We start from the raw sequence: 14055 nt of genomic DNA on the forward strand, positions 1-14055 counted from the left end.
CTTGAAACAACAGAGTTAGCCATGGGTGCTAGTGCAAAACCGCTTGGCTTTCTTTTGGCTTTGGGTGCGACTATTCATGCAGGCCATATAGAGCTGCCACCATTCAGTGTCGTATCAGCTATTAAACTAATAAGAACAGTACTACCAAAATACAGCCAATGAAGGGCCTTGGGAAGACTGAGCCAAGGTTGGATTGTAGTATTTGGTTAGGCTAATCATGATGGCCATGTAGACCACCACCGAGAGTCCTGGAAGTAACAGGGATGATGAGATGAAAGTGCTAAGAATAGTACTACTTGAAACAACAGAGTTAGCCATGGGTGTTAATCCAAGACCGCTTGGATTTAATTTTGTATTGGGTGCGGCTAATCATGCAGGCCATATAGAGCTGCCACCATTCGGTGTTGTATCAGCTATAAAAATAATAATAACTGTACTATCAAAATACAGCCAATGAAGGGCCTATGAAGCCTGAGCAAAGGTTGGATTGTAGTATTTTGTTCGGCTAATCATGATGGCCATGTAGACCACCCGTAACAGGGATGAAAGTGCTAAGAATAGTACTAATTGAAACAACTGAGTTAGCCATGGGTGTTAGTCTAAGACCACTCAGCTTTTTTTGAGGTTTGGGTGCAGCTAATCATGAAGGCCAGATAGACCTGCCACCCTTTGGTGTTGTAACAGGTATTAAACTGCAAAGAACAGTACTACTTAACACAACCTACTTACCATGGGTCACAGAGCATATGTTTGGTTGTTATATTTTGTAAGGGTAATCATGCAGGCCATATAGACTTCCACCGATAGGGTGAGTATGAGTAACAGCTATTAAAATGCGAAGGACATTACTAATTAACACAACATAGTTACCATGGGTCGCAGACCAAGAGCAGATGTCTTATTATTATATTTTGTATGGGTAATTATCCAGGCCGTATAGACCTCACCAAATAGGGGGAGTTACAGAGATTAAAGTGCTAAGAATGGTAGTACTTAAAACACAACCTAGTTAAAATAGGTACCAGACCGCATGTCTTATTATTATATTTTTTTAGGGTAATCAGGCAGGCCATATAGAACACCCCCGATAGGGGGGGGGAACAGGGATTAAAGTGCTAAGAAAAGTACTAATTAACACAAGCTAGTTGGGTCCAAGAACGCATGTTTAATTATTAGACTTTATTAGGGTAATTATATATCTAACAAATCTATCTATTTCTCTTCTATCGATTCTATCTAACTATCAATCTATGTATATCTATCTATCCTATCTATCAATCTATCTTCTGTCCGGGATGTTTTGAGACAGCCACTTTGGGAATGTTAGTTGATTTAGGCCCATTATGGCTTAAAAGCAGACTCTGCATAAACTATGTAATTTTCCATGGGAGTTTTGCCAGGGATCCCCCTCCAGCATGCGACAGTCCAGGTGTTAGTACCCTTGAAACAACTTTTCCATCACTATTGTGGCCAGAAAGAGTACTTGTAGGTTTTAAAGTTCGCCTGCCTATTGAATTCAATGGCGGTTCACGCGGTTCGCGACATCACTACTGCTTACCAGTGTTTGAACCGCCTACCTTGATTTTAAGTTTGTACCAATTTTAATTTATCTGTATATCATATTTTAATTGTCTGTATATCATATTGTTTTTATCATGGATCCATGATTTTTAGTATTGTATTTTTAGTATTGCATATTTAGCATTGTTTACAAAATATATTGTTTACACATTCATATAATTCATAATTCATCTATCTCTGCCTGTTTTTTGGCGCTCCTTGAACATCCTTTCACATTACTATCTCTCCACTAAGGGTTAGCTATGGACCCTTATTGTTTTTTGAGGAGCTGTAGATAGCCATTATAGTCTAGCGCTGATAGACATCCCTTCTATTACAATATCATTAGACACCTGCATTTTCACAGTATATGGCATTTGCTGGTTTGATTTCAGGCCTGCTTTTTCATCCTGAAATATTTCAGGGTCCCCCTTTAACCTGCTCCAGAGGCAAAGATTAATTCAATCTATTTGTATGGCATATCTATGCAAGAGCTCATTGCCAATATATATTTGATTATGGGGATTATTTAAAACTAAAAACAGGTGTTTCGCTGATTTATTATCTATAGAAATAGATAATAAACATTTAGCTATAATGTTATAGCTTTCAGAATGGTCATCTAGGTCATGGACCCAGTGATCTTGGGGAGAAAGATATTTAATCTTTTTAGGATCTGCCATTTGTGCTAATAAGCCTTGGCTTATATAGCTAGCTTCCTGTTTCAAATTTAATTTAGCATACTTGTTTTTTTTAAGGTCTTCCACTTGCATAGGGATGAATAAATCATCCTTAATTTACTCAATTTCTGCAAGGAATTGAGAGTGATCACCCCCCCCCCCCCTTAGGGGACTTAGGATTTCCTTGGTGGAGAGATATTGTAAATACATCACCGTCTAGGAAAATATTGGCTATTTTCCCAGGCGAAATGTTAATGGTATGACCATCAGAGTCACTTAGGGGCGTCTGATCATTTATTTGTAGGACAGCTATTTCAGGTACAGAGCAATTCCCAAAAATAATTTTCAACAAGATTTCGACAGCATCTGGCTTCTCTTCCACCACATGACAGTGATGTATGGTGTGAGGTGTGCTGGACCGTTCTTAATTAATAGTCATTTTGACTTGTGATCAAATAATATTATTTATGCAATCAATTACAGTACTTAATCGCTTAAGAAGATCAATATCAATTATTAAACAATCATTTGGCAGATCCACTATAATGACAGGGTGTCTTATTACCCTGTTTGCCAGTTTTAGCTTTGACCATGCAGTACCCCAGACTTTGAGAGAGTCACCTCCAACACCTATTAATGAACTATCAAATTTCCTGAGTTTAGGTTTGTGGGGCGTTAGCTCATTTAGCTGTGTGCAGTACCTGTAAGATAAAATAGTTGCTTGAGATCCAGTATCATTTAATCCCATTATAGGGTAGGTAACTGAATCCTGGTGCTTAGCTAATACATAATATCTCCCCTTAGATTCTACCATAAAATTAACATGGATTATTAGGTTGCTGAGCTGTAAGAGCTTGACTCATATTAGCAAATTGTTGACATACTCGATTTAACTGCGTACTAAGTTGACCCACGTGATAGCACAAATTATTTCTACCCATGGGCCGATTTTTTGATGCCCCAGGGTAGTGATTCCTGGATCCCAGTGATCCTTCAGAATCATAGCTATTGTATCTATCTTGAAGCGGTTGTCTTTGGGGTTTAACTTGTCTGGAGTTAATATCCTGGTGTGCACTATTTAATTGGGGTGTCTGGTTATCCTGAGAGCATCTGCGCCACTTATGGTATCTACTTCTACGGGGATGCCAATTACCTTGTGGTTATTCGTCTCTTTGGGGATACCTATTTATCTGGGTATGACCCCTATTTTGAGTATATTCCCTTCTATTAGCCTGCGGCCTCTGCGCCTCAACCCTTGGCAGGGCATGGGTGAACTCCAAACCTTGTGGGGAAGGCTAGTTTCCTATGGCCACTTTCGCATGTTTTCTTTTTCAATTCAAAATTTAGGGGGCCAGGCGACACACTTGTTTCTGCCACAATTTTAGGGTTGGTCCTTGTTTCTCTTCTAACCCCCTGTTCACTAGACTGCTGAATGAAGTATAACTTTGTACTCTCTCTGATCAGCCAATCCAATGAACAGTTATCATCAAAGTCTCTAGCCAGATTTAATTTGATGTGTGAGGGCAAGGCTTCATAAAATAAATTTACAAACTCTGAGCTTTCAAATTTGGGCTTGTTCTCTGACATAATGTAAGTTCATTTTAGTGTAGAAAGGAATTAGTTTGGGCTTTGATTTGCACCGCATTTTAAATTGTATACAGACGATTTTGCCATGGTGGCGGTGCGATTCTGCCCAAACTCCCTTTTATATTGTTGCTTTGTTTCCCTCCAAGAATTAATATTCATATCCTTTAGTGAAACAAAGAATTTGCAATGATTACCTTCAAAAACCATGGCAGAAATTCAATTTTAGACTGCTCACTATGAACATTTATTATAGATGAAGCATTTTCATAGGCCTCTAAGTGGTCAATTATATAAATGATCCCCCTTTTGGAGATTACAGGTACTGCACTGTTTAAGAATTTAATTATCTTATGGGTGTCATATACCTTATTAGGTACATCTTAGGTTCTCATAGGGACCTTATTATTAGGGCTGGAGCGCCACCTATCTGTTCTATTTTTACTATGGGGAGATCCCTTATGTGTATTATTATTATATGGGCTATCTGGGTAGCTGGCTACGCCCTCTGACTCACTATAATAACTGTCCTCTCCCTCTGAAGTGTGGACATTACCTGCATTTAAACCCTTAGGTGACTGCCTATGTGGGAAGTTTATTTCTGAGACATCTGGGGTCCTTTGTTTAATTTCTTCCCTTATACTTTGTATCTGACTTCTCACAAGTTCTTTTAAAGGGACACTGTACCCAAATTTTTTCTTTCATGATTCAGATAGAGCATGACATTTTAAGCAACTTTCTAATTTACTCCTATTATCAAATTTTCTTCATTCTCTTGGTATCTTTATTTTAAATGCAAGAATGTAAGTTTAGATGCCGGCCCATTTTTGGGGAACAACCTGGGTTGTCCTTGCTGATTGGTGGATAAATTCATCCACCAATAAAAAAAGTGCTGTCCAGAGTTCTGAACGCCAAAAAAAGCTTAGATGCCTTCTTTTTCAAATAAAGATTGAAAGAAAACAAAGAAAAATTGATAATAGGAGTAAATTAGAAAGTTGCTTAAAATTGCTTGCTCTATCTGAATCACGAAGAAAATTTTTGGGTTCAGTGTCCCTTTAAGGATTTAATAATCTCTGTATTATTCCTATTATTTTCATCCCTAATGGAGGGGGCTTATTATTGCTGAGTTGCTCATTTAAGCTTTATATTTTAGCGAGTAATTATTGGTTATGTTTATCTAAGATGGCCATGTCTTGCTTAAAGGGACACTGAACCTATTTTTTTTCTTTCGTGATTCAGATAGAGCATGCAATTTTAAGCAATTTTCTAATTTACTCTTATCAAATTATCTTCATTCTCTTGGCATATTTATTTGAAAAGCAAAAATGTAAGTTTAGAAGTCGGCCCATTTTTGGTGAACAACCTGGGTTGTTCTTGCAGATTGGAGGATACATTCACTCACCAATAAACAAGTGCTGTCCAGAAGTCTGAACCAAAAATTGTCTGGCTCCTTAGCTTAGATGCCTTCTTTTTCAAATAAAGATAGCAAGAGAACAAATAAAAATTTGTGTGATGAGCGAATTTCATCTCTTAGCTGCTGTAATTGCCATTCCTTTTCTATGAGGTGAGTGGACAGTTTGTCATTAATACATATTTATCAACAATAATTCTTGAAAATATTCACTTGTTTCGTTCCACATTCTATTATCAATAGCAATATTTTTGGCCTTAGTGGTAAGCTTATCAATATACTCGTTTAATTCACATTTCAATACTGTGTATAGATTCATTTGAGTCACTTCTAGTGATAGACATTGTGATTTTAGCTTAGTATTCAATTAACTTAAATCGACAATACAATTATGAATATTAATAATCAATCATAAAATTATCGTCAGCAATACCTCCAATTAATATAATAGAATCTTATCAATACACCCTAGTGAAAAGTTATATAATTTCTGTAATTTATTCCAAAATGCTAGAGGTATCTAGAAATGATGACGATAAAATTATTATAAATATTAATAATTAATCTCAAATTAAATTAATTCCTGAGTTCTGACCAGTTAACCTCTATAAACACGTTGATTATATTTATGCAGAAAATAGTGTATTGATTATTACCAAACATATATATTTCTAGAGCAATAAATAAAAGGATTTAAACAAAGCTTATGTAAATGAAAATTTCTTCCACTTTATTCCATTAAAAGACAGAGGATACATGTAGAGTTGGTTAATGGTAGCACAATGTCTGACCGGTTTTGGTTGCATTGACAGTAATCATAGACTAACACCTGTTGTGAAGAGCACCTATTTAAACAGGATGCCATACTTACTGATTGGCTAAAAATAAACTACCAAAAACTTACCTTATATGCAAAAGAAAACATAAACATTTTGGAAAAAAAATATATGTATACAAATAAATAGGTGAGTAAAGTTTGGACTTGTATTCAAGTTGTAACTAATTTAATGATATTTCTTCTTTACTCAGAAAGTATTTAAGACATTGGCTTGAATTATAGGCCTACTATCATCCATAATTTATGTCAGTTTCCCTGTACCTCTGCTCTATCAGGCCATGCAGACAGAAAATCTCTAATTTTCATTGCTGTCATTCTTTTTCCCGCTCTATAACACTATCACCAGAAGCTAAAGATGAACTTCTATGGTGTCTAGCCAACATAGAAGTGTGGAAAGGGACAACTATTTTTGGGAATGCCCCAGATATTATCATAGAGTCAAGTGCCAGCAAACAGTCCCCTTCAGAGAAAAATCTCAATATAAATTGTATAGAACTTATTGCCGGCTCATTTGCTGTAAAAGGTTTGCAAAGTCTGGTCTCCTAATTTCCATTCTTCTATGAAGTCCACTTTTTCTCTTATGCAACTCTTCTACATTTTTGGACACTGGAAAGTGTGGGTTTTTTTTTCTCACCCTTATTCTCTTTTTCTTCCTCTTTCGCCACTTTCTTACAGTTGTTTCGCAGCAAATCAGAAAAAGGAAGGGATCACTTTGTATGTAACCCTTATAGCTCAGAGAGGTTCTCTTATTGGTCAGTAACATTGGTCAGTAACATCAGTGACATTTCATTTCCCTGCACTTCTTTCTCTCTGTTGTTATGTAAATGTTTTTAACTTCTTTATATTAACTGTATTGTTCTTTGTGTGTATTTGTGCCGATAATAGCTACAGTTTGAGAAATAAAGAAAGTTTTAGCAAAATATTTGTCTCTGTGTCTTTAATAAAAACTAGATTATACCTGTACTAAATCTAGGATAATTGGAATTATTATCAGCTGAGATAACAAGTAAGATGTACAAATTGTATATCACTACTCTTTTCATGATATTATGATTGATAGATAATAGACATGTGCGTTTCTTTTGGACGAATTTAGTTTTTGGACGAATTTTGGCCAATTCCGAGATTCAAATGCATCCGAATTTCCGAATTGGCACTATTACTAAAATCCCGAAACATTCCGAAAATGAATGTCAGTTTCCAAATTTTCGGATTCATTCTTTATTCATATTCAACATTTTTCATTGTTATAATCTAAACCGCAACTACCTAGTTAAAATAAATACAAACTTACCTGTGAAATTAAAATAAAACCTAATTTTACACTAAAACCTAACATTGCAAAAATACAAAACTAACATTACAAAAATAAAAAAACCTAACATTACAAAACAAATTAAAACTACAATTCCAAAAAATAAAAAAACTACCATTACAAAAAACAACAATAATAAAATAAATAATAAAAATTATTCCTGTTTTGATATCCTGTTTTTTAAAAATAAACCCAAAAAAACCCGAAAGAAAACACCCCAAAATAAAAGGCATTCAGCTCTTTTTTGGCCCATTAAAATTAAAAAGCCCTAATTTAAACCCCCCCCCCCAAAAAAAAAACCTAACCCCAAAATCGGTACTCACAGTTGCTGAAGTCCGGTGAACGATCTTCATCCCAACGGCAAAGCATCTTCATCCAGGAGGCTACATCTTCATCCATCGCGGGACAGGCATCTTCTTCATTCCTGAGGAGGCGGATCAGTCGAAGCAGAGGCAGAGGTCAAGGCGGAGGTCAGCCAATAGGATTTAAGCAGCTCTAATTCCTATTGGCTGATTTTAATTGTTCAGCCAATAGGAATGCAACGGTACCCCAACATAAAAGGGGTACCTTGCATTGAATCCTCAGTGTGCGGTGAACGATCGCATGAAGAGGACCTTCACGTTGGACCGATGGACCTCTGCCTGATCCTCCGCCTCCGCGCATCGACCTCTCTGTCTCCACTGGGATGAAGAAGATGCCGGTGCCACGATGGATGAAGATGGAGCTGCCTGAATGAAGATGCTTCGCTGCTGGGATGAAGATCTTTCGCCGGACTTCAGCAATTGTGAGTACCGATTTTGGGGTTAGCGTTAGTTTTTTTTTTAGCTTTTTTTTAAAGGGACACTAAACCAGCCAAAAAAGTTATCAGTAATCTCAAAATGAATAAATTTTATAGCAGTTTGTAATTTACATTCCGTTTCAAATTTCTACCATTTAGTAGTAATCATATTCTTAAAATTAGCCGATTTCCAAACCTACCGCCGGGTATGCTTTGCCCTAGGCGAATCCACACTGATAACCCAGGTTATGAAAATGGCGGAAGATTGCTGCAATGCGCATGCGCTACCTTCCACCGCCGGATATGCGTTGCCCTAGGTGAATACACAGATAACCCAGGTTCTGAAAAAGGGCGAAAGATTGCCGCAATGCACATGCGCTAGCCTTCTAAACCGTCATCCTTTACGTCACTTGCGAGATTCCATTGACATTATGTGGGTAATCTCGGCATCAAGGGCTGGATATGCGTTTGCGCAAGGTTCACGATCGGAGTACGCATGCGCAGTGGGAAAAATGTATTACATAATCATATGCATAAAATCGGCATCTGATTGGAGATTGCTTTTCCGCTATTACAGCCCATATTTGAGGGTTGGATTGAGTGAGGTAATCATTGAAAATAAAAATGATATTTTAAAATGTATTGCTGCTTTGTTGGAGTGTAAAAGTATTTGATTAATGATATGATATTGATTGCTATGTGAAATTTGTATTCCGGTTCTACAAAAAAAAAAAAAGTTTTGGAATCCTTTAAAGATTAGGGCTTTTAATGGGCCGAAAAAGAGCTGAATGCCCTTTTGAGGGCATTGCCCATACAAATGCCCTTTTTAGGGCAATGGGTGGATTAGGTTTTTTTAAGTTAGGTTTTTTTTTATTTTGTGGTTTTGGGGGTTTAGGGGTTTGTAATGTTAGGGGGTGTTTGTATTAATTTTTTAGCAAAAGAGCTGTTTAACTGCCCTACAAAATGCCCTTTTAAGGGCTATTGGTAGTTTATTAAAGATTAGGTTTTTTTTTATTTTCGGTTGTTTGTTTGTTTTAAATGGGGTATTAGAATAGGAATATTTTTATTATCTTGAATAATTTTGTTTGTTATTTTTAGTAATGGGATTTTTTTGGGGGTGTTTTTTTTTTTAGATTAGGCATTTTTTATTTTTAATGGTCCGAAAAAAGAGCTGAATGCCCTTTTAAGGGCAATGCCAGTACAAATGCCCTTTTCAGGGCAATGGGTAGATAAGGTTTATTTTTATTTTATGGGTTTGAGGGGGTGGGGGTTTGTAATGTTAGGGGGTGTTTGTTTTCATTTTTTACAAAAGAGCTGTTAACTTTAGGGCAATGCCCTACAAAAGGCCCTTTTAAGGGCTATTGGTAGTTTATTATAGATTAGTTTTTTTTATTTTGGGGTGTTTTTTTTTTAACGGGATATAAATAGGAATAATTTTTATTATATTGGATATTTTCGTTTGTTATTTTTTGTAATGGTAGTTTTTTTATTTTTTGTAATTTTAGTGTTTCTTATTTTTTGTAATTGTAGTTTTAATTTTTTTTATAATGTTAGGTTTTTTTTATTTTGGTAATGTTAGGTTTTATTAGTGTAAGCTTAGGTTTTATTTTTTATTTCACAGGTAAGTTTGTATTTATTTTTAAATAGGTAGCTAGTTAATAATTGTAACTTTAATTTAGGTTTACTTTAATTATGTTAAAGTTAGAGGGTGTTAGGTTTAGGGGTTAATATAGTTTAATTTAGGTTGTTGTGGTGTGGTAGGCAGCAGTTTAGGGGTTAATAGGTTTAGTTAGTGTCAGCGATGTCGGGGAACTACAATTTAGTGGTTAATAGGTTTAGTTAGTGTTGGCTAAGTTTGGGAATGGCGGTTAAGGGGTAAATAGGTTAAGTTAGTGTTGGAGATGTTTGGGAACTGCATTTTAGGGGTTAATAGGTTTAGTTAGTGTTGGCAATGTTTGGGAATGGCGGTTTAGGGGTTAATAGGTTTAATTAGTTTCTGCGATGTCAGGGAACTGCGGTTAAGGGGTTAATAGGTTTAGTTAGCTTTAGCAATGTTTGAGAACACCGGTTTAGGGGTTAATAGGTTTACTTAGTGTTTAGTTAGTGTCGGCGATGTCGGGGAACGGCGGTTTAGGGGTTAATAGCTTTATTTAGTGACGGCGATGTGGGTGGCGGTGGCGGCGGTTTTAGATAATTTTGTTTCGCCAATCACCGGCAAATTAGTTATGTTAAATTAAATAGATTTTTCGGATCCTTTTGTTTTTTTTCGGATCAATTCTTTATTCATATGCATTATTCTATTCTAAGCTTCAGAATAGAATAATGCATATGAATAAAGAATGGATTAAAAAAAACAAAAGGATCCTAAAAAAACGATTTAACTTAACAAAACTAATTTGCTGAAACAATTTATTTTTCCAACCTCACTAAACTAATTTGCAGAAACAAAATTATTTATTTAACTAATGAAAACGAAACAATTTTTTTTGCGATGCACATGTCTAATAGATAAATAGATATCTTTAATCTCAATGGGACAGTAAAGTCAAAGTTAAATAACATTCCAATTCTGTTGTCAATTTTCTCGTGGCAACCTTTGTTAAAGGAATATAAAGCCCAAAACTTTTCTTTTGTGATTCAGACAGAGCATGCAATTTAAAAATATTTCCAATTTACTTCTTCTATCAAATTTGCTTTGTATATAGTTAATAACACGTAGGGTTGCCAGTATTCAGCTGGGCAGTCCAGTATTTTAACAAGCTGTCAAGTAAAATATTCTAAAGATTACTGTACACATAAAGGGACAGTCAACATTAGTATAAATGTTACAGAATTTTGTACTATGTGCAGAATTATGTAACATTCACCTGGTGATACCTGTAAAAAATAAAGCATATTGAAGAGTTAACAACCAAAACTTTACTTACCTTCCTCGCTGCTCCCATGCTGAGTAAAGCAGGCGAAAGTGTGCACATGACACACTTTTGAAAAAATCAGTGGAGCAGAAGAGGAGTGCGAGGAAGGTAAGTAAAGTTTGAGGGGTTGCATCTTTAATATCTTTACTTTTTTAAAGGTACCTCTAAGTTAATGCATAGTGCAGAAATATGTAACATTAAAGGGACATTGAAGTGCTGAACCCACATTTTTTCTTTTGTGATTCAGATAGAGCATGCAATTTTAAGCAACTTTCTAATTTACTCCTAGCATCAGATTTTCTTCATTCTCTTGGTATGTTTATTTGAAAAGCAAAAATGTAAATTTAGATGCCGGACCATTTTTGGTGAACAACCTGGGTTGTCCTTGCTGATTGGACAGCACCAATAAACAATTGTTGTCCATGGCCTGAACAAAAAAATTGCTGGCTCCTTAGCTTAGATGCCTTCTTTTTCAAATAAAGATAGCAAGAAAACAAAGAAAAAATGATAAAGTAAATGAGAAGTAAATTAGAAAGTTGCTTAAAATTGAATCGGGAAAGAAAAATTTTAGTTCAGTATCCCTTTAATAAGAACATTGACTGTCCCTTTAAATGTCCAATTGTTTTGTTTTTTAAGTACCTGTGTATTAGCTAAATTAAAACGGCCTCATATGCCTCAAGTCATTACAAATATGGGGCAGAAAGAAGTGAGGGCCAGTAAATGGGGTGAAATCACTTTTGTTTATGTTGCCAGGTATTATAATTTGCTATAGAAAATATATCTAAATAGCCAATGGGAAGACTCTAATTTTTTGGTCGAGTTGGAATACTTTGCTCACGTGTATGGGGCAAAGCAAACTGCAAGAAAAGTATAATAAACGTTGTAACTTGAAAAATCAGAAGTAAACTACAAGTCCCAGCATGCAACCGCACTTATGCGCATGGGCACTTTTTGTAGTTTCCCATGCGGCAGCGTGGCATCTTCAATCGCGCATGCTCACACGTGTCTGCCTAGTGCTGATCTCTTCTGCTGGAGGCCCGGGTTGTTTGGGTCACTGCATTAGCACTTGACATGTTATCTTTCTCTTTACGGCGCTTAGCCCAGGTAAGTCAGTTAGTTCATGAATAAACAAAATAGATTTTTGATGCTATCGCTATTTTTTAAGCTTAATTAGCATTGCTCGTCTGCACAGAGCTGTCATATTTAATAGATTGTACAGCTGTCATGCACTGTTTGGTATCGAACGCCGCTATTTGCATTACTCTATGTTTGTTAGGGGTTCGTACATACTTTTCAGCTGCTTTGAGCTAGTGCTGGAGAAGAGCTGACTGACAGATTTGTTAGTGTATTATTATGTGAGCACTTCCCACTTTATACAATATATAACTATGCCTGTGCACCTAGTTTATAGTAACACATACTTAGTAAATAGCTACTCTCAATAATTTGATAATATTCACTTTGTTTCACCAGTTTACTGATGTGTGAGGGTTTGCCAAAAAGTATCCTACGTGAAGGGAATGAATTAATACAAAGTAACAAACTCTATTAGCGAACACGTGGGCTAAATTTGCAGACGCTACATTATTTAAATTTGTAATTCCATTCTAGTCTAGTGAAATTCCTCCTTTCTTTTGGTAATGCTGAGGTCCTTAGAACGCGTTTGCAGTTCTGAGCATTAAAGAACAACACCAAGATTTAAAATATGTTGTACAAGTACAATGTGTTGTGTGTATTAAATGATAATACTGGCTAAATAAATGTAATCTATTTTTTTGTGCTTTTACACTTTATTCTCTGTGACATATGTATACATTTTGTTTAATTACACTTATGTAATCCACAAGATATTGTATTACACAACACACTGTAATTCCTCTTATGCCAGACTGCTGCTATGTTGCATTCCACCAATAACCCTAGTATTCTGCATGATTCCTATTACAGTTCCAAAAACTCTGCTTGAACAAAGATTAAGACAGTTTAAGATTTCTGACCAGCTTTGATATTTCTCATTTTCACCATGCTCTGATTTGAAATGCATGGTTTAATATGTTGAATTGAAATGCTCTAAAAATGTGTAATAAGCCTATTTCAGCTCTGTGTGGATTCTGAAAATTATTTCCTTGTGTATACACCTTTAAAGGGATATTCAGGTCAAATTAAATGTTCATGATTCAGATACAACATGTAATTTTAAACAACTTTCCAATTTACTTCCATTAAAAATGTGCACATTCTTTTATATTTACACTTTTTGAATCACCAGCTCCTACTGAGCATGTGCAAGAATTCAGACTATACGTATATGCATTTGTGATTGGCTGATTGCTATCACATGGTACAGGGGGAGTGGAAATATACATAACTGAAATTTGTTATAAAAAAAATCTACTACTCATTTGAAATTCAGAGTAAATGCTATTGTATTGTCTTGTTATCTTGCATTTGTTGATTATTCAAGTCTACTGTGTTTACTGGTCCTTTAAATGGACAATATAACAATTTTACACTATAATACAGTATTTGCATGATTATTAAGAGATCAATGAGTGGCTCACATTTAAACAATGTTTTGTTCTCTCTTTATAGACTCTCAAAAGTCCTCCAATGTAACCCCTTAAAGCCCTCCTGTCTGACACAGTTTTATTTTTTAAAACTACATAACTAGGTTATTCTTGAATGATAACCTGCTCGATCTTGCTGTTCACTTTAATGTAGCGCTCTTCTGTATGGGATAAAGTTGCTGACAAAAAAATAATTTAATTCTATTAAAATTAAAGGGACAGTCTTCTCCAGATTTTTTATTATTTAAAAAGATAGATAATCCCTTTATAACCTATTCCCCAGTTTTGCATGAGCAACACTGTTGCATTAAAGGGACAGTCAACACCAGCATTTTTGCTTTTTAAAAAGACAGATAATCCATTTATTACCCATTCCCCAATTTTGTATAACCAATACAGTTATATTA

General features: G+C 35.5%; 1 protein-coding gene across 1 annotated transcript in view; it reads left to right on the forward strand.

Moving 5' to 3' along the window:
- The first annotated feature begins 12061 nt into the window (after positions 1 to 12061).
- Positions 12062 to 14055, forward strand: part of SHMT2 (serine hydroxymethyltransferase 2) — a 290678-nt gene continuing 288684 nt past the window's right edge. Inside the window, 1 exon segment of the mRNA XM_053708176.1 lies at positions 12062 to 12185. Coding sequence (XP_053564151.1) covers positions 12153 to 12185 — 33 coding nt within the window. The 5' untranslated portion in view covers positions 12062 to 12152.

Source organism: Bombina bombina, chromosome 3 (genome assembly GCF_027579735.1).
Source record: "Bombina bombina isolate aBomBom1 chromosome 3, aBomBom1.pri, whole genome shotgun sequence".
NCBI classification, from domain to species: Eukaryota; Metazoa; Chordata; class Amphibia; order Anura; family Bombinatoridae; genus Bombina; species Bombina bombina.